Source organism: Lissotriton helveticus, chromosome 10 (assembly GCF_964261635.1).
Source record: "Lissotriton helveticus chromosome 10, aLisHel1.1, whole genome shotgun sequence".
NCBI classification, from domain to species: domain Eukaryota; kingdom Metazoa; phylum Chordata; class Amphibia; order Caudata; family Salamandridae; genus Lissotriton; species Lissotriton helveticus.
This window is the reverse complement of record NC_136071.1, coordinates 868,729,045-868,755,290: the sequence shown is the minus strand read 5'-3', so window position 1 is coordinate 868,755,290 and position 26,246 is coordinate 868,729,045. Positions and strand designations below refer to the sequence as shown.

Genomic DNA, 26,246 nt, shown 5'->3' with positions numbered 1-26,246 from the left:
ATGCCTGGTCTGCTTCTAAATATAAGACATTACTGTCATCCAGTCTGGATATAACTAAGGTCGGGATCATGGTCTTCTGAATGGATAGGGGGATTATCCAGATGATCTTCCTCATCCATTTCAACACAATGATTTAAAAACATGAGGTTTCATTGTTAATTTGACATCAAGAACAAAACCAAGGTTCTTAACCTTGGAAGATGGATTCAGGATAGGTCTCAAGGAGTGGGGCCAGTGTTGAGTGCCCCAAACCTGGGCATGTTTACCCAGGATAATGACCTCTGTCTTATCACCATTCAGCCTTCGAGAGTTAGCACTCATTCAGGTGGCCACTCTACTCAAGACCAAATTAAGGTCAGAGGGTCCATGATACTGGGTAAATGAGAAAGAGAATATAAGTTGTGTGTCATCTGCGTATGAAAAAATAGTTAGACAGCAACTCTCCACTATGTTTGCCAAAGGCCTGACAGATATATTAAATAGCAGAGGGGTTAGCATGTAGTCTTGGGGACACCAGAAGTTAAAGCTTACATTTCATATCTGGCACTGGCTGAACAGATTTGAAATGTACGATCCTTGAGAAATTAAGTTAGCCATGCAAGGGCCTTTCCTTCTAGGCCCAAAGAAGATAGGCGTTCAAGCAAGATGGTGAGAGACACAGTATCTAAAGCTGTGTTAGATCTAATAAGAAAAGCGCAGCTGAACCGCCATCATCTAGTCGTTGTCTAAGATGTTAGGTGACTCCAAAGAGGGCAGATTGTATGCTATGTCTTGCCTTGAACCCTGCCTGTGAAGGATGCAAACATTCTTATGCCTCTACATAGGATGTGAGATGAGCATTAGCATGCTTCTCCAAAATTTTGGAAAGCACTGGTAGCCAAGAGATTGGTCTGAAGTTCGACCAGATCAAAGTGTTCAGATTCGTTTTTTTTAGGAGTGGAAGCACCATACATGAGCAGACAAGGCCCTCACGTAATGAAGTGTTTAGGAGATCAACCATCACATGCAATAGTATTGAATCCAGTAGGCAAAGTTTGGATGGTGGTAGAGGATTCAATGGGGAGCCTAATTTGATAATTTGAAGACTAGTGAGAAAGGTAGAGAGGTCAGGATTAAGCCAGAGGGACATAGTGGGTGTTAAATCAAGACAATTCATACTGTTACAGTTCTTGTTGAGACTGGTTCATTGGCTGATTAGGAATGTCTGAAACCCCAAGTAAGGAGTTGCTATTGAGGTCTTCGGACAGTTGAAAATGGATGTCAGCCACTTTTTTAATAAATTACTGGGCAAGCTCCTCGCATTGACTTTTGGAAAGCGAGGGAGTGGTAGCAGGAGACACATTACAAGGATCTGCAAGGTACCTAACCACCTTAAAAAGAGTCTTGGGACAGTTATATTCCTATGCAATTTTATCAGAATAGAATGAGGCGCGCTCTGTTCTACATAGTTTGATATTTTTTATTTGCAGATTTATACTTCTTTTTGACATCTTCAGCATAAGACTCTCAAGCCTCTTGCAGTGTTTTTTTCCACTCAAATTGATTCACTATACCATGGAGTCAGGGGAATAGCTCTGGCTAGATGGAATGAGGAGAGTGGCAGGATGGCATTCAGTGATTTAACAACACAACTGTCAATAAGTTTTGGATCATGATCAGTCTTCTCCATTTAAACAGGTTTTGTGTGTAGAAGTTGGAAGTTTAGCATCGAAACATCACGTTTAGACCAGACCCTAGTCTTAATAGCTGATTTATTCAGCACACTCACACGGTTAGCCGGAGTATGAATAGAGAATGGGATGGCTAAATGGTATGACCAGATCAAAGGTATTGGGGGATTTATGGTCAGATAGTCTATATTTGATATTGGGTCTAGAAAGTGACTAGCCTCGTGGGTAGGAGCTGAATTGCATAAGGCTACATTCAAATTTCTTAAGTTTCAATAAAGGTAGTACCAAAGCTGCATTCTGGTCATTGAAATGAATATGCAAATTCCCAGGCATTGTAAATTAGTGCATTTCAGGATGTGTGGGTCCAATAAGTCTGTAGTCTGTATGCACCAATTTCACGCATACTTTGGAGGGCAGTAAACCAATTCACCAGACAATGTAAAGTTAGGGGACAGAGCAATCGAAAAAAGCAGCAGCTTCACAGGCGGGAAGAGAAATATAATTTATATTACATGTATAAATCTTTTTTAACACAATTGCCAGCCCTCCACCTGTCCTGTCTAGTCTATCCTTCCTAACAATAGAATAACCAGGGGGGATATCAGCTATCACATCAGGAAGTGATCTTTCCTATAGCCGATTATTTGTTAGAAACATGACATCAGGATTATGTTCGCCCAAGAAGGTAAATAGATGTTTCTGATGTTTAGAGAATGAGCGACAGTTAATACTATAAAAATTGAATTAATTTCTACATCTGCCTTGAAGATATGCTTCATCTGCATCATAATACCCAATGCCGTTTATTAGACTGGCGTTTCTCTCAAATGTTTGGAAGGCAAAGTTACAACCATTGCAGATGTGGAAATTCGCCCTATTCATCATGCTGTGAACATCTAACAGAGGTCTAAGTCTTTCTAATTGGTGTGAAGTGTATCAAATCACCTGGAAAGGGGCAGCATTTCTGGCCCCTGGTCCAGGCCGGCCACAGACGGGATTTCCTTAAGCGCTCCTTTGGCTCACCTGGTGCACAAACATGCAGCCCCAAACATTTACGGGAAGGAGCTCCCACTGACTCCACCCACAGGTATGCGATTAGTTACCCTTTGACCGGTAAGAGGCAGGACTGGTGCGTCTTACAACCCCCCCTCCCCCCCGCCACCAGTATCTGATAAGAGTTAATTAAAATGAGCAGGATACATTGCAAATTAATTGCTTTAGAAAGTGCAAAGGTGTTGCATAAAATATCCTTGGGTGAAAAGTCAGCAGCAATTTCATCAATGATACATACATCAGCAAACTTGTATAGGTGCTGTGTAGCATTTTTAGCAACATTTGTTTTGCCAGGATTGGAAGATCTGTTTTGAAAAAAATGTATATATCCAATTCTTTGTATTTCATTTTGATTGAAAAGTGGTGATTTTCTTGAACCTTACATTTCTTTTTTTTATTAGTAACTAAACAACTATTTTGCAATATGAAGCAATATAATGTGATGCCACCCACATTGATTGATCACTGCCTGTAAATCTTTAATATGTTTTTGACAGAATATTTATTGGTTACACAAATGTTTTCTCTTTTTAAGACTTGCCATCTGTGAAAAAGCTCTGGCTGAATATTTAGCAACTAAGCGTTTGGCTTTTCCTCGGTTCTATTTCGTTTCTGCAGCCGACTTGCTGGACATTCTTTCAAAAGGAACACACCCCAAAAAGGTAAGATATCTAAGTCAGCACTGTCGCCCTTAGAAGCAATTCTAAGATGGAAACTATGGGGAACTATATTAACTTAGAAATGTGTAAATTCAAATAATGGTTTTGTCCGTACTTTTACTATTTATTCATGCAACGTCGTTCGCAATTTAGCTTTACCAAAAAAAGAAAATCGAATCCATTCTTATAAACTACAGTTATCTAGAATTTCTTGTGATGTTATTAACTAAATCATCTAACTGTTATCCTGTCGGAAGCTTCACAAGGCTGCCGCTTAACCCCATCGAAGGTCGGAGCCGGTGAATTTTACTTATACTTCCAGCTCACCTTATTTCGGTGAGACTGTTGATCCAGCCCACACTGGTTTCTTATATTCGTTGATTTCCCTAATCCATTGGCAGAAGTATCCATTGCTGCCAAAAAATCCTGGTGAAACATCCCTCGTATTCCTGTTTGATGCTTTCTTTTGTTACAGCTACTCTGATGAAATCATTTGCTTAGGAGTGCCAATATTGTTCAAATCGCCCTGAAGAAGTCCACCTTCTGGATGAAATGCGTCGACTGTTCTCCTCAATGTTTTTTTAACACAAATTGAATAAAAGAAGATATTTGAAGAACAAATACCATGTAACAAAAACAACAGAAGAGTATCTAGAAAAAGCCTGAATCTGTTGTTTTTTTTACATTATGTACAAGGGGTATAAGAGTTATCCATTGACCCTTTCTCTCTTGTTGTTTACCTGTGAACAAATACCATGAACACAGACTTGCCAATTGATATATGTCTACCTTCTATTGTGTTTAGTGGTGCACCTTTGCGTTTGTTTTAACATTGTTATTATACTGTATTGGATGGCACCAGGACAGTGTGTGCAATAACAGTGTGCACACATTAGTGGTGGGTGATTTCCACCTTATGTATAGTACTTAGGGATAGCAGGTCAGGTGCTGGTCTATTGCAGGGTCCACTGTCAACATCTGATCTATTCTAAATAATCTAACTATTGTTTGCCAAGCCTGCACCTGCATTATTATACTGTCAGGAAATGAAAGAAAAGCTGTCCAGTAAATGGGAATTATTTCTGTAAGTAAAATGACTGCCATAATTGAACATCCTCCCTCTTTTCTACATTCTCTGATGAATTGAAAGTTCCAGGTAATATTATTAAAACTTTAGTTCAAAAGGTCTCAAACATAACATCTGTAACTATGATCTGGAAAGTTAAATTATTAAAAATACATTCATCCATCAACATAAATGAAAAGAAGACAGCAATGAGTTATGTAAGGTTTAAGCAGTACCACTGCAGGCCCTATGGTAGGAAACTGGACCAAAGGAAATGGGTGGCTTGCCAATTGTTGTGTTTGAGGTGCCACCCTACATTTTTTCTTTGAGCACTCCAGGAGTCTGACATTGTAGAGCATTTCTCTTTCACATACTTAAAGACCCTTGGAAAAAACGAGGTTAAAATAGTTTCATGAGCTGTCAGCCCATCAGACATGCATATAGTCTGTATTTAGAATGCTGATTAACAATACAGAGTGGAGACCCGAACATTTCTTTTAGCTCCCCAGCAGTGTCAGCACTCCAGACCTAATGGCAAGCCACGTCTCTCACTTCCAGTGTAATTGAGAGGCTTCAAGTCAGGCCTTTAGCAGTCATTTATACACGCAGAGAATACAAATGTGACTTACAAATTGTCTTCTCAAAACTCCATACGATACAAAACTGGGCAGCCAGAATTTTTCTGGATATCCTAAAATGCCAATCTGCAAACCACCCCTAAAATCTCTCCATTGGCTCCCTCTCAGGTAGAGAGTTAATTTCAAGGCCAGGTGTATTGTTCATAACACGTTAGCCGGAAAGGGCCCTTCCATCAATCATTCCATTGTTCGGCCCTACCGTGCTAACAGACGCCCCTGCTCGGATGACCTACATCTTGTCACAGTTCCTAGGATCATGAAGCTAGAAGTGGGGGTCGTCTGGTCTCATACAATGCCACTAAACTCTGGAATACTGTCCCTCTTAATTTACGCAAGGAAACCAACCTTCTTGCCTTTCATAAACTGTTAAAAACCTGGCTTTTCCCCTAGTCTGGTTGGCTCTCCACTACTTGCCGTTATTAGCGCTGGGTTGCCATGCGCTTGACAAATGCTTTTTTCATTTTATTTTTCACTTCATTTGATTTCATTTCTTCACTGCTGCATCTGTGTGTGCGTTTGTGTGTTAGTATTTCCATCCTCCAATATGCATTGTATTATGTCATGTGCATAAGTATAGCACTTTGCCCCATGTTAGCAATGCGATTAGACTTTTAGAATCTGGGCCCTTTTTTCAGTTTTGGAGTAGTAGTAGAAGGGTGAAAGTGACTGTGAAAATTATGTTGTAGAGTTATGGATTTCAGTGGATGTTTGAAGACTAGATTATGCTACGTTTCTTTTTAGGTAACAAAGAGAGAACCAAACCGTCAATTTTCTATTGCTGAAATGAATTTAACAGACTAGTATCATTCGCTTATTCGAATGTTCTTGAGCATATATTAGCTTCTCTTTTAAAACTTTTTTTGGATTGATTAATTTCATTTGTGGAGCATGTCTATCCATCAGACACCTTGTATGTAGGTAGACCTGCACACCTTTGTAGCAATGATTAATCTAAATGTTATTAAAACACTTAAACAAAAGGTATTTAGATAAGGAGCCCATTTCACAGTGGACCGGCACCCAAAGGTTAAATCAACCTCTCATTTAAAGATATTGCTGACATTACCATAAACCAGGCAGAAACAAAAGCATATTCATCAGAGGATGCAGAGTCCATCTATTCTTTGATTGATGAAGCTTGCAGATTCAGTTCCTCTGCAGGCACTACAACACAACTATTCAGACAACTAGAATATACAATGAGGAAGGAGGTTAACCAACATCTCCATGCCACCACCTTGATAGCATAGGATTGACCTCAAGCCCATGCTCTTTAAGTTCAATAGCATGCTGGTACACTATATTGAACAAATGTTCATTAGATTTAATTTTGCTTATTATTGAAGAACTGTCGACGGTATTGAATGAGCTCACACAAGACATTGCCAAACTTGAGGATGAAATTTCTGAGAAAATGGAGCAGGATGATTGGAGTAAGGTACTAGATAACATCAATGCCAGATTAGACATCCATGCCAAGGAGGTGCATGAGCGTAAAATAAGGACATCAGACGTGATACAATTGATTACAAGCTAGACAAAGTCTATTCATGGGCAGAGGCCTACACCCAGAAAAGGTTCTACAAAAGATCAGGCAACAGTTCATCCGAAGAAGGTGTAGTGAATGACCAGGATTTATCGTTACAAAGTCCGCCAGCACCTACCAACACATCACAAGGAGGTAGCGCAACCGAGGAGGCTGCCACCACCTCAACTGATAAGCCATCTTTTTTTGTCCGAGGGCCAAACCTCAAATCAACCACTGGACAACCCAGTCCAATCTAGAGCAAACGTCTCCGGAGGGGACAAATCAACAAAAGCAACAGAAAGTGGAAGACCACAGCACAATCCAGAGAGTAACTTAGTTGTGAACATTTAAAAAAAGAGACTCAGTGCTGAAGAAACACAGGTACTGAACAAAGGTACTTCTTTTGTTTTTACATATACATCTAATGCACTGGAAACTGAAATTGCCTTATTGAAATTAACACGTAGACTAAGATTAAAATTGTTTTTCTTCACCATCACAGTGGATCAGGATCAAGTTAAACCACCTGAAGTTTTCCGTCCAAAAAGTAAATTCATGCCGCCATTATCTCACAAAAGCCTAGACAATTTTGAAACATTGGTTAAAAAGGATTTGGAACAGATTAAATACACTAAAGCCAAGCACACTAACCTAACAAAGAAGAAGTTACGTATTCTGAATGCCTTGAGACAAGACATCAATTTAACATTCCAACCAGAATATAAAGGGGGTGCACTTGTTGCTATGGACACTGAGTTCTATGAGTTTAATGTGAATCTTCATTTTAACAACGAGGAAACATACATTAAGTTGGATTCAGACTCAACAAAGGCATTAATGGAATTATTGCGATCCATTTTAACTGAAGCTGAAAACACAGATTTGATTAATGCAAATACGAGAACATTTCTACAGATCACAACACCAAAGACACTGCATATCTGCACGCTACCAAAGATACACAAACACGCAACTAACACCCCATTTCATCCAATAGTAACGGGCTGCGGGTCAATACATAAACCAATTGGACAATATGTGGATTATCACCTACAACCACTGGTACAAAGCTGGGGGACATATGTAAAGGATACCACGGATTTTCTTTTAAAACTTGAAGCACTTGGTCATCTTTTTAAGAACCAGATCTTACTTTGCACCATAGACGTTGTGGAGTTGTACACTTCTATTGCTCACAATGAGGCGGTGGAATGGAAATTACTCAACACTTCAACTGTCGAAAGCATAGGGGTATTTCTGCTGGAGTTACTTCACTTCACATTGTACCATAGTTACTTCACTTGGAAAGAGAATTACTATTTACAACAGACAGGTACATCATTGAGATTCCCAGGAGCCCCATCATACGCCAATACGTTCATGGCTCACTTTGAGGATACACACATTCTGCACAATCAGAGATGGCGAGAGAACACCGTAGCATACATGCGCTATATAGATCACATTTTAGTAATTTGGAAAGGCAACCAAGAAACCTTAGAAAATTGCATACGGGAATTGAATCTCCAGTTGGATAAAATACAAAAATTTCAGATATTGCAATCCAGAAAACAGCAACAGGATTGGCTACCACTGTTTATCGAAAATCAACTGATATCAATAATGCATTACACTACTCAAGTGCGCACCCGATCGCTCTCAAAAACCATCTGCCAGTTTCACAATTGATCAGAATTAAAAGGATCACATCCGTATCTGAACAAAGTCAAATTTTAATCAAAGGACAACTTGATAGATATAAGGAGAGGGGGTACCCAGAAGATGTCCTCTTGGCCGCGAAGCATAAGGTTGAACAAAAAAATCGGGAGGATCTACTCAAGAAATCTAATAAAACCAAGAGTCGTCGGGAGGTATTGGTCTTGAAGCAGTCAGAACAGGCCACCAGAATTAAACAAATAATCAGAAATAGATGGGAGATAATTGAGCAAGAACCAGACTTCACCAATCTATTTACAGGAAAACCATTGTTTGCGCATAATCGTCCCAAGAATATACATGAGCTTTTAAAGCTCCAGTCACAAGGGAATGAAAAAAATGTTGGAATTGTGGTCAGTGCAGTAACATTAGTCCAGGCAATACTTTAGCACACCCGCACACAGGCAGCAAGATTTCTTTGCGGCACACGTCAGATTGCAACACTGAGGGCGTTATACACATGTGGATTGGTCTACATGAGCAGATCATATAGAAAAATAAAGACACAAATCATTGAACATAAAAGTATGATTCGTAATAAAAACCTAAACTCATGCCTAGCTGCACACTGGGTCAATACTCCACACACCATTCCCAGATCAGATTTACCATTCTAGAAAAAATGTATCATATTCCTGGGAAAGATTTTAATACATCTATGGCACGCAGAGAATCTTTGTGGATAAAATATCTAGGCACTATAATCCCGAGAGGCCCTAATGACCATTATGAACTTCTATGTTTCCTATAAACATTTATCTTTGAATCTGCTACAGCGTATTTGTATGTTGAGCTATTGTCATTAAAGCTTATGTACAGGATTTGCACATGTCTCATTACATCCAGGCACAGCAGAGTGATCACCTCATACTGAAGGCTGGTGTCGCTGACCACATTACTAACGCACGATGTGTCCTTTTTCGGTTATTGTGAAACACGCCGCTCATTGACAGTCGGGTAGGGCAGTTTGGGACTATTGTTTAGTTTTATTTTGATTTTTATTTGCGACTTGGGTGATCTAAGATTAGTCTTTTTATTTTTATTCATAAGGGTTCATCTTTGGCAAATTGTTAATACAGTTCTATAATCGGCGATCGAATAAACTCTTCAGGAATTTTGTGAAAACGATGTTGTCTGAACATCACTGTAGATGTTTATTAAAAATATGTACACATGACAATTTCAGAGTTCTTGAAATCTAGTGATTGAAATGAGTGGAACAATAAAGTTTTTGCAGTTGTCAAACGATGTGGACTGGTTGTCATGTTGATCTTATTTAAATGGAGCATGCACGTACGTACAGTTTTGGCACCTTTTTTACTTCTGGAGAGCGGAGGCTTGTTGGCGGTCGGTTGGTATACAGAAAGGTGAGCGTATCTTGCAGCGACAGCTTTGGACAGCTGTTTTTTTTCCGTTTTGACTGGCACCCTTATTAACCACGATACACATGGGCAATTCCTAGTGGCTTATGTCTTGACTTTATTTTTAGTGATCGTTTGTAGGGTGGGTGAGACGGGTGTTCTGACTGGGACACGATGCTCATTATTTTGCATAATATCGCTTGAAGCTTCGAGTTGACACAGCTTTTGGTAAGCTTCGGTTTCTCTTAGTTTCTCTCACTAGTCATCACAGCGAGATGCATGTTTATACACGTTATGTTTTAGTTTACTTGCAGAGGAAATCCGTGTTAACAGCAGCAACGCAGGTATGTTTTGATGAAACATGTTACGATGATGACACGCTCGTATCACATGTTTCACTGCTTTAGTTTTGCTCTTAGTTTCACTTGGTTACCATGCACTTTATTAAGCTTTTTTTACACACAATAACGTTTTCACATGGGGCATTGTCTGAGTCTTGGACGGGTAGGTTTAGACACTGGCTTATCGTTTTGTAACGTCTTTTATGGTTAGCTTCCTGCTGGCAGTCATGGTTTCTGGGAAACTGGCCTTTCTCTTTCTTGTAGGACCTATCAATCATGTGCAAATCCTATTGTTAATTTGTACTCAAATTCGTTAAGTACCTAGGTGACATCTGTGTCTGTTCTCTATTCATGTTGTAGTGTCACTCAGAAGGAACAGAATATTTTCATCTTTTTTCATCTTACTTGCACCTGGAAAATACCCGAGGAAGGGTTTGAATAACCCGAAATGCATTGGGACTTTCCTTTTTGAACCTATGATTTCAAGTGTCATTTAATGTTTGTTAATGTACATCAATATATGCAACAGATTGTTGCTCATGTTCGTTTTTCAATTTTGAATATACAAATTTGCATCATTTAAATTGCTTGTACTCTTTAATAGAAGGTTTATAATTTATTTGTGCGAATTTATTTTTACATTGTCATAAACATTTGTACAAAAGGTTGTTAGAAGTAATTGAAGCCACAGGGACTTAGACTGTGCATCCCACAGACCTTGGGGTTCCCAGGCCTCGAAACTGGATATCAATCAGACACACCACCTTCACACTCATTTACATGTACAAAACAAACAATTTTCCCAAGACAATATATACACATAACTTAAATGAAAATACATTCAATATATACATATAACATAAATTTAAATGAATTCAGGTTAAATCCAGTCACAATTGAATACAACAACCTAGTATCTAATTATACCATACTACTTTTGTGTTTCTCCTAGAAAGGTGTTGGCTACTGGGTACACATTGCTAGACTACAAGGTCAATTCATTTTGACTTGCTCCCTGCTGTGAATACATTTTCAGTGATTATATTGACCCAGCAGCAATGGACGCCAACACGCTTCAAGCCCCTTCTTAGTTTTGGGGTTCTCCTCAGGCCTTTGGGACTGGATGTAGTATGCAATCCTCCTGTATTGGCTGCTCTTATGGGTTTACGACTCCTTATTTTTCCTGAAATATTCAGCCTGTGGATAAGGCATTTTTTATCAAATTTCAGAATGTGTGCAATTTGTGTTTGTGCAACAAAGGGACCCTATTGGATGTATGACGTTACAACGCAGGCTATTACAACGCCTGCCTTTACAACGCGGATTTTACATCGCATACCATTACAACGCATAGCGCTTTTGGGTGTTGGATAGTGAATAGTTTAATTTACTATTCCAACTCCAGTCCCCGTGGACATTAGGGAAGGTTATTGGATAGTAAATTAACCTATTCCCTATCCTAGAGCGCCCCCCAGCGCAATGCGTTGTAATAGTGTGCGTTGTAATGACCGCGTTGTAATGGTAGTGCGTTGTAAAAGTTTCGTTGTAAGTGATGTTTACCGACCCTATCAAATGTTTTGTTTTGCTGTAGTTTAGATTTGTCCATGGATCAGCGTTGAGTACCAGTTATGTTTTCATGGGATTTTTCTCGATAATGTGGCTTTGATGCAGTACAAAGTGCTTTAGTGTGTTTGCATATGGGTGAGTATTAAGAATGAAAAACTCGACATATTGTGGGCATTCAAGGCATGATGGCTCCCTTTTCTAGTAAAATGTCTGCAATGGCATAGAGAGGGTAAATCCTGGTCTCCGTGGCATAATTATATCCATTTCTGGTTTACTGCAGACCCAGACATATTGGTGGTGGTTATTTTTAGATATTATTGGCACCTGTGGCACAACAATGGCTACCCCTTGTAAAATGCTGGCCTATTGTAAACATCCAGGATATGATGATGCCTACCCTTAGTATAGTTTGTGCCTAGAAATACAGTGGCAGTTCTTGACATATTGTTGGCGCTCTTGGCATAAGATGATGATACTGGTGCATGCAAGGCATAGTCTTCATGTGGGCCAGTAATGCATGCAAGTTCTTGACAAATTTGTGTTTCAGCATCAACAATATACTTACTAAACACAAACAGCCGATGTTTCAGATCACAAATCTGCTTGTTTTCATTAAAATTATAAGCTTTTCTGTATGTAAATGGCCATCGTTCTGAAATTTAAGGTTTGAAGCCAAAATGTGTGATTTTCATAAACTAACCAGCTAATGTTCGAACACTGTGTGATTGAATTTTCAAATGTATCTTCACATCTGATAGTTATGTGATTCTGTGTCTATGTAAGATTGGTGTAATCCATTTGATGTCCAAATCTATAAGTTGTCCACATGTAAGGTGTCCATAACCTTAACGGTAGCACTGTTGTTTGAGTCTATAGAATTTGCTGTGCTATACTGTGTAACATCTGAAATTATTAGATTTAGATTTGTGTGTTCATATGTTTCCACACTGTCCTTTCCAAGGAGTTGGTCAGAAGCAACCTACAACTGGCAATCTACTTCAAAAGGGAATGATAGTAACATAAAGATTAAAATAGAAGTGTCAGAAAGTGCAGGGGTTAGTTGGGGTGGATGGCAGTCCACCACAAGTTATGGTAATTTACTTTTTAGGACCAGTCAAAGGTTTCTGTAATTTGAACCTAAGCTCAGCCCCTGGTAGCTGTGGTATAGAGCATACAGGCTTAACATAGAGAAAATGGGCACCAAAACAGTTTAAAAGTTGAGAACAGAACCCCCAACACATTCCACTCAAATTTAAAATTAGATTAAATGTAATGAATAAAATGGCACCACACAAACACAAATCTAATTACAGGAATCAAAAATCAAATTTTTAAAGATTTAAGAGAAAATAATGCCAATAAGTACAAAGCTCCAATGGTAGTCAATAGTCGCAGTAGACTGGGACTTAGCAGTGATTTGAGGCCACCATGATGGAGTGAGGGTTGGATATAGCAAGTAGATTTTCCCGCCAGGGCCAGACAGTAAGAAAGTGTATAAAAGATTCTAGGATCAACATTGAAAGGGGTGAAAAACCTGTCTCTACACAGGAATACCCCTGAAATTCAGTCTGGTACCATAAAAGTTCCAATCAGTACATTTATAGGGTCCCCATGAAGTCAGGACGAGCACGTAGAGACAATCAGCGTGCCAGGCAGAGGGCAACAGCAAAGTCCAGTCCGGGTTGAGTTGCCAATGGCCAGCTGGGAGTCTTCACAGAAATTTCCTCTTCAGCTTTTTTATGTTATTGAAGCTCCTCAGTCGATCATCCTTATGATCCTTATAGATGATTCTGTACTTGCGTTTCAGGTACAAGGGTGTCCAACCTCCTCTGTTCCTTCCCACAGGTCATAGATCCCAAGTGAAATAGGTTAAATGCACCTGGTATTGTTTCACAAAACCAGCAGTGTTCTGATGACAGTTCCTTGGGTGACACATTTATGCTTGCACCAGCTACAAGGCGGTGGTGACAACTTGGCACTCCCTCACTAATGAGGTCAAAGCATCTAGGGACAAGCCTACCCACATTTGCAGTACTTCCTGTTTGTCTTACTGCAAACAGGCCACAAATGACATGTGCCAGGACATTATCAACATGGTGAAAGTCTTCTGCTACACTAAACTTTGCCGCTGAGGGCTATGAGTATGTGTGGGAGTGGCATAGAGAAATCACCAGTGTTTTTACACACCTAAAAAGAAAATTCAGTTTACAGTAGGCACTGTACCTACAACAAACCCAGAAACAGAAGTATGATTGAACAAATGCAGGGTCTTTCAGCAACCAGGTAGGGGAAATACAAGAATTGTCTTTGAATCCTGTTCTCTACCTTACAACTGTACCCCACGTATTGCATGTGGCTCAACAGGCCTGTCAAGCAGGATCTGACAGTGTGTGGTATGAACAGGATGCCAAAAACCTCACTCTGAAAATTCTGTGGTGGTCAGGGAAGTTATATTTGCCCATTCAAGTCAGCCTATTGTTTGTTCCTGGAAGACATTTCATGCAAGCTTAAGCACAGGGAGGTGTATGCTAATCAGCCTTTGAACCGTTCTGGCAGGTAAGGGGTAACTTTCTAAAAGATGATTTTCCCTAGTAATTAATAAAAATTCAACATCACCATTGAATTAGATTTGTAATAGGTATAAAAAAAAGTGATTGCATTTCTTTCTAACTTTTCTAACATTAGGTAGGGGAAATAGAAGAATTGTCTTTGAATCCTGTTCTCTACCTTACAACTGTACCCCAAGTATTGCATGTGGCTCAACAGGCCTGTCAAGCAGGATCTGACAGTGTGTGGTATGAACAGGATGCCAAAAACCTCACTCTGAAAATTCTGTGGTGGTCAGGGAAGTTATATTTGCCCATTCAAGTCAGCCTATTGTTTGTTCCTGGGAGACATTTCATGCAGGCTTAAGCACAGGGAGGCGTATGCTAATCAGCCGTTGAACCGTTCTGGCAGGTAAGGGGTAACTTTCTAAAAGATGATTTTCCCTAGTATTTAATAAAAATTCAACATCACCATTGAATTAGATTTGTAATAGGTATAAAAAAAAGTGATTGCATTTTTTTTCTAACTTTTCTAACATTACAGAGATAGTAGTATTAGTGTTTTAATCTGTAGTCTGACTTTCTACATGAGACAGCAAGGCTTGCAACCGTAAAAATAGTTTTTAGAGCCTTGGTACAGTAGGGACATGTTAACATACATTTTATGCATTCCCACTTTTAGATATGATGCACCATAGCTTGTGGGCTACACAGCTTATATAGGACTGACTTAATAATATTAAAAAAGGGAGGTTTTACCTGTTAAAAAGGATTATTTTAACAGGTCGCACTGCAGCAGTCAGGCTATGAAGATAGGCCGGAAGCCAAGTTTTCCTGGGTCTCACTAGTGGTGGTGCAATATGGGCTGCAGACCACAAAGGGCCATTTAGACTTTTATACATTGGGTGCATTTCCACTCCACATATTAAGGTCTTATAGAAAAGGTAAATAAGATGATCTGGAATTAGTCTATTTCTACATGTTTTTGCGGTCAAAGCACATACATTGGGCAATGGATAGCAGTGTCCCAGTGTGCAGCAGCCTGTAAGCCAGCAATAAAATTCAGCACTTAAATGGGAGTGACCACACAAAACTGGGCATTTTGTCACAAGAAGTGTAGAGAGAATTGATAAACCATGTTTTATTGCTTTTTAACAGAATATATCACCTATGACTATTGAGACATTTCTACCTCAGTGCAATCAAATTGTTTTTAGGTTGTCAGCCTACAATACTTTGGAGGCAGATTACTCTTTTTTGGTAGATCATGCAAGTACTGGAATATTTCATGAGTGTCCATCAGAATCTGTGTTTTAGTCGATATATTGATAGTTGTGCTGTAAAATTCAGTTTTTGTCCCAATATATTTAAAAAGTGCATGACTGCTTTGCTTAGGCTTTGCAGTGCAGCCTGGCATTTACATCTCATCAATTTCACAGATCAAATGTCACCACTGCAATGGAGCAGAACATTTCAAGAACAAAAAGGGGTAGCAATATAAGAAGTATGGTGAGTTGTTAAGAGGGAAGGCTTCCAGCAATGGAAGACCATGTTTAAAACAAAAAATGAGAACAAATATTTGTTTCCTATGTTTTGGCATTTGAATAGTTTCATTACATATGATTCAGATCTCCTCAGTCAGCTCCATATACGTCAGTCACATGCTGAATCCATCTAAGACTACCAGTTGTGACTCTATTCCTAATCCTACAAAGTTCTGCCATGCACCATCAATTAACACATTCCAGCTTTTCCTACACTTCAGTTTAATAGATACATTCGCTTTAAGCATGTTACATAAAACTGAACCTAAATCCATCATGAATATCAAAACAAAAATGAAATTGACTTAAATTGTAATTTTTTCAAACGATTTCCCTTCAAACTTTACTTTTAAGGCACGTCAAAATTGTTCTAATGAGGATAAAGCAGGCTTCTCTGCAATTGCTCTATGTGGGCCAAAGTCAATTCAGAACAAATATGATTCTACATGATGATCTCAGCTTTTTACCTGTCTTTACAATTTCATTAATGTAATTTTTTGTTGGTGTACAAGGTTATTCCATAATGAGGAAATGATGCCATTCATTCATTCTCAATGCACTTTGGGAACATTTCCAGGTCTGACAAATTGCCTACAGTATCATAAACTTTATTTTCTTAAAAATGTTGGGCTATGAAGCATAGAAAGGAAACCTATGGTTTCGATATATAAAATAAAGTTTTAATCTTTTCTATTTCCAATATGTGAATTTCTGCTAAAGTATTAACTGTCACCACTGTGTAGTAACTCTGAAAACATGGCAAACCCCTGACATCATCTTCCATTGCACAGTTCATTTTTTGGCTAATACTATTTGATTCATCATCCTTATATTGAACAGAGACATCTTTAAGTCCAATGTTTAAATTAACAGCTTCTTAAAATAGTATCCTATTAAGAAATGTTTCCATCTTGATACTGTTCTCCTCTGTATAAAATTAGGAGGTAAAAGTCATTAGGCCTAAAAAGTTCCTAAGGGCTAACACATTGATTTTTACAGGTTGACAACATGGTTAGTAGTTAAAAATCAAATATCTTCAAGGATAATCTTATGTGGAAATATCTAGTGTGGTTGGCAGCAATTGAGGCAAAACATTTTCATGTTAATACTAATTTGACATGAAAATATTTGAATAGACAAAAAAATCTAAAAAGAATCTAAAATATCAATGCTGGGCTTACATTGAAGCAACATCATCATTACATAAACTGAACATGGAAGCTGATGATATTTATAAGTGTTAACGTGGGCTGTGTATCACCCACCGACGGAGCACACTTGAATGCGACCTGCGCAGGAGCCATGCAGCCCATCAGGGTGTGAGAGAGTGTGAGGCCTGAAAAAAGACTAATATCAGGTGAGGATTGTGACTCCCAACTCCATCCCTCTCCACCCAAGGCTCCCCCCGTTTACTCCAGAGAGAGGGGAGGAAGCATCCTGTATTTCCTTTGGGGCCCCAAGACTCCAGTATTAGAAGCCGCTAATACCTGGCATGCAGGATCTGCCCATAATGCTGCACCCAACCGCCACTGCTGACGATATGGAGCAGCCCAGGTGAGAAGTGAGCCCCACTATGGGCTAACAAGTAGTTTTCCTCCTGCAGGTGGGTGAGCGACCACTGCAATTCTTACCTCACCTAAGCTGTGCTAATACTGCCACAGTGACCAGAGGCCATTGGGGGCCTAATTTGTGGGGAGGCATGGACCGCTTATGGGTGGCTCTGTGTACTGCAGGGGCCTTCCCTTATCAGTCCACTCACCATGCCTAAAATCCTGAATCTGGCAGGAGCCCCGCTCTATTTTGCTTACCAAGGTATTACTAATACCTAATGCACACTATATTGGATACTGCCCATGCCCTTGCTCATACTTGGGGTGACTCAAGGGAACTTATCGTAGTCTTCCTTCTTACATGATGTCTCCCCCCCAGCGGTGACCTTCTATTGGGTTACACGGGGGTCCTCACTGAGCATCATCGATCACATGGTGAGGTCTCTCCTAGTCCTCTGATGGTCCTTGACCTAATCCTGTGAGAGCCTTAGGCCCCAGCACTATCTGGACGGCGCTGCAAACTCTGCCTTTCCCTATAGGGCATTACATAAAGCTGCTACTGGAACTTGCTTCAGACCAATCTGCTTTCCACTCCCCCGACCATGCTGGGCTGCTCATGCTGTGGGGTGCCACTGTCTGGACTGGCATCCTCCATCTGGCCCGCACCAGGACTACGCCACCTCAGTCCCTGAACAGAGTTGGAACCACCTCTTCAATGATGGGAAGCCTCAGATCCAGTAACCAGCCCGCATGCTCATGACCACCAACACCGCCAGTGGGTGTTCAACGGGCCACAGACCCAGTGGGACAATTCTTCAGACCTACCTCAGTTGACGGTAAAATTGTTGTGGTACTTGCAGAAATAGAACAACCCTGTGTTTCCTTGGCAAATGAAATAGATGCAGTGACAACAGTACTCACTCTACTGGGAGACAATCACCGGAAACTTTTTAACAGGGATTACTTAACAGAGCAATCGCTGGCAATTATCCAAACGTATGACACACAGTCCTGCCTACGTAGTTGAATTGCGAAAAGGTCAGCACTCTTGAGGAATGTGCAGAGGACGTTGAGAGCAGGTCGATGCGAAAAAAACATTCAATTGGTGGGCTTGTCCTAAAACGTGGAGGGCCATGTTGCAGAATCATATCTTGAGTCCTGTATTTGCAGTTTTGTCCCCACTGAGGTCCACTCACCATTCTCCTCAGACGAATAGGCTCACAGGGTACCGTCCCTGAGACCCCGGCCAGGTGCTCAGCTGTGGGAGGGCAGGTCGGATATACAGACACGGAGCCTGAATATATTTTCCTGAGGGTCGTGTTTTATTGTCATGGGGCATAGTCTTATGTTTTACTACAGGGGATTGGTCTTCTTCTTCTTCATGTTCTGCCTTCTCTCTCCTGTGATGATGGTGGGAGAGTGCTTGATCCGCTCCTTCCGCTTCAGGGCTGGTGTTCAGAGGGGCTTGCTTCAGCTCGTTCATTGTGATGGTTTCCACCCTGAGGCTCATAGAGAGGGAAGAAAACAGAGGCCGTCAGTGACACTCTTTTTAGCGAGGGGAATGAGTAGCAGTACCCGTCACCTGCACCCGGTTGCCATCTGTTCACCGTAGCTACTGGTGGACGATAGGCGACCTAAGCTGAATATGAAAAAAGTCCTGTGCAGTCAATGGCGTCTTGCTAAGCGAAGAGCGATAGGAATCAAGGTGGGGCTTGGTAGGAAAACAGATATCAAGGAAGTGTTATTCTTTACAAAAGAAAAAAAAGGATTTGTGCCCGAAATGCTAGCAGGGGTTCTGTTCTCCCAACCCGTGCCCGAAATGCTAGCATGGGTTCCGTTCTCCCAAAACGTGCCCGAAATGTTAGCAGGGGTTCTGCTCTCCCAACCCGTGCCCACTATCTACCCTCCTCCCTCGTATCCAACCCCACCTTCCCTGCAACTAGCATCACTCACCGGCTCTCCCGCAACTCTCCTGAGATGCGGCTGCTCTTCAGCCTCCTACGGTGGACACCACCACTCTTCACTCCAGCGATCGCCGGTGTCCTCCTCTTCGGCGTAACTCCGGTCTCCGTATTCTCTTCCCGCACTCTGCTCCGCATACACCTTGTCTCTTCCACTGGTCAACAATGATCCTTCCTGTTCCTGCTCTCTTTTTAGTGGTTGCAAACCACAGCTTCTGGGGTCAGCTCCTCCTCTTTTCGGCTCCTCCTCTTGTTGTGGTGGGTGTGGCTATCCTCCTTCTGACCCTCGTGGTCCGTTCCCCGCTCGAGACTGAGTATGGTTGCTGTCGTTTTCTCACCGCAGGTAAGAATGGCACCCTGGAGTCCACCCCCTCACACCAGCTTAGATGGCTGGTGGCATGCCTTATGCACTACAAGCACAGAGCTGAGGTCTAGAGTGAGGCCCGCACACAAAACAGTTGAAAATGCAGAGGTATTGATCTTTCCGGACCACATGCTGGCGGTCCAGGACAAGTGTCTTACCTTTCTTGCAGTCAAGCAAAGGTTGAGAGAACTTATCATCCAATATTCACTCTTCTTCCCAGCCCAACTCCATACACAGTCAGAGGGCAAGTCACACTTCTTTACTGACCTCAAGGATGTGTGGACCTGGGTGGAAAGTTGTGGTCCTGGGGGAAATGCCCATGGACCTGATGCACCGGAGAAAACACCATCTGCTAGTGAGAGCAGATGGAGGTACAGGAAGAGGGGGTCACTGGGTGGTCTACACACGCCCTTCTCCCCTGCACCTGGAAGAGGTCATCCAGGAGAGATGGAGGGTGTTGCAGGTGGCAGCATACTCCCACTGCCCCACTTTGCCCTCTGTTGCAGACCACAATGACTTTCTCTGGAGATTAGGATAGTTTGACTTCAAGTTCAGACCTCTACCCCCGGGGGTCCAATAAACTGCCCATGGTGACCCCACAAACAGCAGAGGATATACTTTAAACTAACTGTTATGTTGTGCATGTGCAAACCTACTGTTTAAGCTTCCAGGCATGGCAACCCCCTCTGATTTCTCCCTGTGATCCGATCACTGTCACTTTTTAAGACAATAGGAAGCTCCAGTGGTCTGCTCTGTGCATCAGGCATGACTTTTGCTCACATATCCGACCTGGGGCAACACTGGGTGGAGGGTGTGGGAACATTTGCTAAATTCATACCTTTAGCTCGCATGGGCTCAGTCCCGACTGCACCACAAGTAGCCACAGACAGGAACATCCATATGGGCAGACCCTAAGAAAGTACATTGCATTATGGCACCCCTGGGCGTGTTGTCCAGAATGACTGGGACACCCAGGGAACCCGCACCGCTTGTTGGGAACCCAGGTGCACTCTGCTCACTCCCAACACCCCCTTCCTTTCCTTATTCTCTTTTTTCAGCCCCCCATAAATAAGCCATAGGTGAGCTTTTAGCATGCACCCTCTTTGGATACTGGACCGCTTTCCTTGCCCTGATTTCCCTATTTCTCAAGCACATCACATGGAAAGTCTGGTGGCCATCAGGGTTATTTACAACTCTGTCTCAGAAGGGACAAACTGCTATACAAACCTCCCCCACCACTAACTCCCTCACCCAGCACCTTCACATCAGTACATCTTTCTGTATAGGTTCAGTAGGATACCCGTTGTATCCCTGCTCTTGATAGTATTATATGTTTTATGCATTACTGGTTGTTTTTTTCTTAATTCTTTGGTTTATTGCTATGACCTGCCCTCACCTTGTACAATACATTCAGGGTGAGACCAGCGTTGCTCCACTGGGGCAGCCCTGGCTCTCTTTATTGCAAACCCATCATGATGACTGCCACTAATATCATAACATGGATGTCCGGGGATAGACACCCTCTCCCAGTGATACGCTGCGTATTCATACTTATGCTGTAGACACACATATCATGTTTCCACCTGAATCCCGTATTACGCAGATAGAGACTCTGCTGCTACAGGAGAGATGGAGGGGACAAGGGTATTCTACTAACTGCTCCACCTACGCCCGGGGCAGTTGGTGTGCATTAGGGTTGGGGTCCCTTTCACTCCCACACACATGCTCATAGATTTAGATGTCAATATGTTTTGGTGAAATGCAGCTTGGATGGACCCCAAGTGCTACCTGCTGCAATATATACGCCCAACATTAAGCAGGCGCTGTTCCTCTCTGCGCTGTCCACGCTGCCGGCATGGTGTAGTAGATTTCCGTGGCTGCCAGGTAGAGACTTCAATATCGTCCTTAATGTGGCTCTAGATCACTCCTTTCTGCCCTGCAGCCGCCTCCAATGCACATTCATTGTCCACATGGCTACAACACTGGGAACTCCAAGGTTTCTGGTTGGCTAAGTTATGCACCTCAGCCAGGCAGAACCCACCATTCTAGTTAGGGCAAGTAAGTTACACACCAAAGATAACCTGTGCTCGCCCTCTGATAGCATGGCGCCGCACGGTCAGGCTTCTCATCAGAGGCAATGTGTAAAGCGTTTGCGCAACACACACAGAACCACAATGAATACACCACAAAAGCCACTTCAAAGAGGGTTATATAAAACTAGCTGCTATACTGTACATTAGGACCAAAATGACATAAATCATACAGTTAGTGCAAGTAATGCAGGATCAAAAGGCAACCGTAGATGCCGAGAGATTAGATTTCATGAATATTACTTTACGTGTGTGTATCACATAGGTACTTCTCCAAGTAATGCAGTATCCCTAGAGACATTCATATCTTTCAGTAATCTCGCAAAGTGATACAAATCAATAAATACTTTATGCATTAAGCAGTAGTTAGGTATCAAATTAGTTGCCCCAAACAACCATGGACCGAGGAGCACCGAAGCTCCTATTAGGTTTTATACAGGGATTTCCTTCACAGGAGTGTAAGGAAAGCACTTGTTTCTGGGGTCTTTGTCCGGGGTAATTGATCGGGGTTACAGCCGGTACGATCCCTGTACTGTGCCAACATTGGCTTCTCCAATCAATATGGCGTTTTCAGCCTCTCGAAACTGGTAAGCTTGAATTTGTAAGAGAATTGTGCACATACTGCTAGGTGTAGACACGCGAGGCTTAGCGACCACAAGGGACCCGCATCTTCCACTCCAAGGCACATTACCTATTGTGTAAGTAGAGTGGCCCTCCCGTCACTGGGGACTCACGCTATCAATAAAGCATCGTGACACTGGGCCGGATAAGAATGCCCTTGGCGATCGGGGTGGCCTGCAGCCAATGTGGCTCTTCTACAATGAAGGTCAGTTTCTCCCCTCCTCATCGGTAGTCACTGTGATCTTTGGTATGTTGTGCCCTGCTGGGGCACTAAATGTGATCCATTCACTTTTAAAGTGCGGCATGCAGTGAGCCGCACTGGACAGCCTTTGGGCAAGTGACTCCAGCAGGCAGAGTGGTTCCTGGTTGTTTCACAGCACCAGTGCGAGTAGCTGGGGACAAAGCTTACGGTTGCAGGGGTTGTGCCATCACTCCACCTGTGCTCCTCGTAGCAAGGAGCCAAACATGCGCGGTCATAAGAGGCAAAGAGCAGTAAACAGCGCTCACCACGCGCTGAACTTGAAGATCTAGGTTTGCTCATTTGCTCAGAATGATGTTCTCACCATGCGTCGATTTAGTTGACGCAGGGCAAGTCAACAAGCTCTGGGAGAACACTTGTTGGGGGGATCAAAGCAGGTTTCAGGCACAGGCCCACACATCCAAAGTAGTTGCACAGTGGCAGCCCCCTCCTTCAGCCCAGCAATCAGCAGGCAACAGGCCAACACAGCAAAACAGCCAAGTGGAATGGCGGTTTCTCCTAGAGGCACAACAATTCTCACGGCAATGTGGGCTGTAGCGACTCGTGGAGGGAGTGCCGTGGGGCAGTGGGGTGTGGGAGGGGCAGGGTGGGGAGTAGTAAACCCTGGTTCACTGCAGACAGGAGGAATGTAAATAAATAAATCAATACATAAAACGAATTTCATTACTCCGGTCGGCCATGAGCTGGAGTTTACTACCCCCCACCCTGCCCCTCCCCTGCCCTGCCCTGCCCCATCGCCCACAGAACTCCCTCCACAAGCCTCTGCTGAATGTGGGTTTGTAGAACCAGCAGCATCTGGTTACAAGTTTCCCACACCGGGTCTGGTTAGATCCGAGTCAGGGAGCAGCAGTACAACAATCAAAAAAGCAGGCCAGTTGAGTCCTTTAAGCAAGACACCAGTTAGCAGGCAGTAGGTCAACAAGCACAAAAGCGGTCCAATGTTCACTAACCATGGGGTCAGAGCCCCTGTACTTATACTCAAAAATGTCTTTGATGGTGGAAATTACTTCACAAGAAACCTTAGAAGTGCACAACACTCCCTTTCAACACCGACCTGGCTCTAGATGTTCAGTAGTGGGTAAATGAGCAAATTGTGTGAGGGCAGGGCACAACCTATTCAAATGTAAAGTGTGAGCACCATCTCCAAGCCCAGGAAGACTATCAGTATGCAGATGAATGTGGATGTAACCCTGTCTCATCCAGCCATTCCTGTGTTGTAGCTGTCCACACCAAGTGTAGTTGTCACCCAGCCATAGACATGGATTGGAGTCAGGGTGCAAAGCACAAAGAGTTATATGGACAGAGAAATGCCCACTTTCTAAAAGTGGCATTTTTAGAATAGTAATGTAAAATCCAACAACACCAGTATGCTGAATTTATCACCACTATTTTAAACATACCAAACATGGCAATGCCACTCCTTTCTGATCGAGAATTGCCACTTTAAAATATATAAGAATTCCCAGTGCTAGCCTACGAGAAGAGTAAGCCTCACAGCACTGAGAAACAAAATAGGGTGTTTGTCACTACCAAGCCATGCCACACATAGGACACATGTCCTTCCTTTTACTTACACAACACCCTGACCATAGGTCTACCTAGGGCCGACCTTAGGGGTCCCCTATTTATAATAACATGGCAGATTAAGGCTTGGCAAGTAGTTTTAAATGCCAAGTTATAGTGGCAGTAAACTGAGCACACAAGCCCTGCAGCGGCAGGCCAGAGACACGTTTGAAAGCCTACTTCTGTGGGTGGTGCAAGCAGTACTGCAGGCCCACTAGTAGCATTTAATTTAAAAGCTCTGGGTATATGTTATACCACTTTATAAATGGCATAAAAGTATATTTAATGTGCCAAACAGGTGTAAACCAATCATACCATGTTTGAGAGGAGAGAGCACATGCACCTAAACACTGATTAGGAGTGATAATGTGCTCAGAGTCCTAAAGCCAACAAAAAGAAGGTCAGAATATTTGGCAGAGAAAGGCAAAACGTTTGGGGATAATGCTGTAAGAAAGGGCCAGGTCCAACACTCGGATATACTCATTCTATTTACACGCACACAGGTTATATGTCCGAATAGATAGGTTCCACAGCACCTCAGACATAGTCCCACATGTCGCACACACAGACTACCTTGGTAGGACACCATCCCATCATAACGTATTACAGTTATAAACAAACTGGGAGTGCGTCCCCCCTTTCAGATATGGCGGCTATAGATGTCCGCACTAGAGGATCCCCCATTCCAATCCTCTGTCAGTGGGAATATAATGGAGTATTTTGATCTGAACACAGATACCACTACCTTAAGAGTGACAGAATGACACCTTTAAAGTGTCCATCAGGGGGACGTGGCCAAGATGGCGGCTTGAACGGACGTGTTCGACGGTGGCTCCCCGTCCCGAACCCCCGTAAACACTAAATAACTGCTTTTTGGCCCCCTGGGAGCAGCAATATTGGTCGGATACCAACGGGGCAGCTGCCTGGGTCCGACTAAGACCGCCCTTGCCGATTTCTGGGGCGGTTGAGGGAGGCTCCTGGGACGCGGCCCCCGCCGCCGGGGAGTTCTGGTGCGGCCGAGAGCGGTTGGCAGACGGAGCCCTCCTGGGGTGGAAAACCGCTGCGGCACGGAGACTCGACTGCCCCTCTGCGAGTGTGAGCCTGCGGGGTGAGACGTTGGACTCCCGTCGCTGCCGGACCGCGGGCGAGCCCTGATCGGGTCGCCGCGGAAAAGGCGGGAAGCATCACTCAAGGCCCCGGCTTGGGCCTTGGCAGCAGACCTCGGAGCACCGACGCAGCCAGAGGCGAGGAGCAGCCGGAGAGGCGGCCCCGAAAGCGGCGGCTACTCGGCAGGACCCGACTGCCCTCTGCAGGTATGGGGTCAGATAACACGGAGCCGGGACCCCACCGCCACCCAGCTGACGGCGATCCCTGAGCGGTGGCGCCGAGGTGCGGACAGGAAGCGACACTCGAGGCCCCGGCTTGGGCCTGGGCGGAAGGCGGCGGCGCACATCCCTCCCGGAGACCGAGACCAGAGGTGAGGAGCAGGCGGTGTTGCGCCCCTCGCCGACGACTCGGGGGCAGAGCATCGGGCCCCCGGTGAAACCTGCGACCAGGCAAGGCCACAAGGCTCAGCAGCGGTTGGGCCGCAAGGCGCAAAGGGGCCAGACGCAGCCACGTCCCTGGGAGGCCTCGCAGCAGCCAGGCCTCAGTGCACATATGCCGAGTCCCTGGGAGGGCCCAGCGGACAAGAGTCGCCGGGACTGGAAACGGACCCCCCCCCGCGTATAGCGAATTTGGATCTGGGCCATGTGGGGCCCCTGATAGCAACCACAGCCTTACCTCGTGCTGCAGCACCGGTCCCCAGCTGGGGCTTGAGTAGCGGAGGTGAGGAGTAGGTCGGTGAGGCGCTAGAACGTGACTGGGCCTGACAATACTCGCACCCCCAAGGGGCACCCCATCGGGTGCGGATCAGCGGCGGCGAGGGGCGGACACATAGCCCTTGAGGTGCTGAGGAGGAGTCTAGGGGAGCATAAATCGAGCTCCCGGGACAGGGCCTGAGAGGGTCAGAAGGCTGCACCGCGCCGCAGAAGAGGGAGTGAGACCACGCGCACTTGGGTAGCACCTGTCATGTCCCGGGGACACTAGGGGCCACACACCAATTGCGGCTCAGAGGGCTCAGAGGCAGGCTCCGGTCCCGGGAAGGGACC

At 43.5% G+C, this 26,246-nt stretch overlaps 1 protein-coding gene across 1 annotated transcript in view; it reads left to right on the top strand.

Annotated features, from left to right (window-relative positions):
- The window catches only part of DNAH11 (dynein axonemal heavy chain 11), a 3,642,058-nt gene that overhangs the window by 1,494,660 nt on the left and 2,121,152 nt on the right, over window positions 1–26,246 (top strand). The window contains exon 29 of the mRNA XM_078663510.1: window positions 3,259–3,385. Coding sequence (XP_078519636.1) covers window positions 3,259–3,385 — 127 coding nt within the window. The remainder of the gene's footprint in view (window positions 1–3,258; window positions 3,386–26,246) is intronic.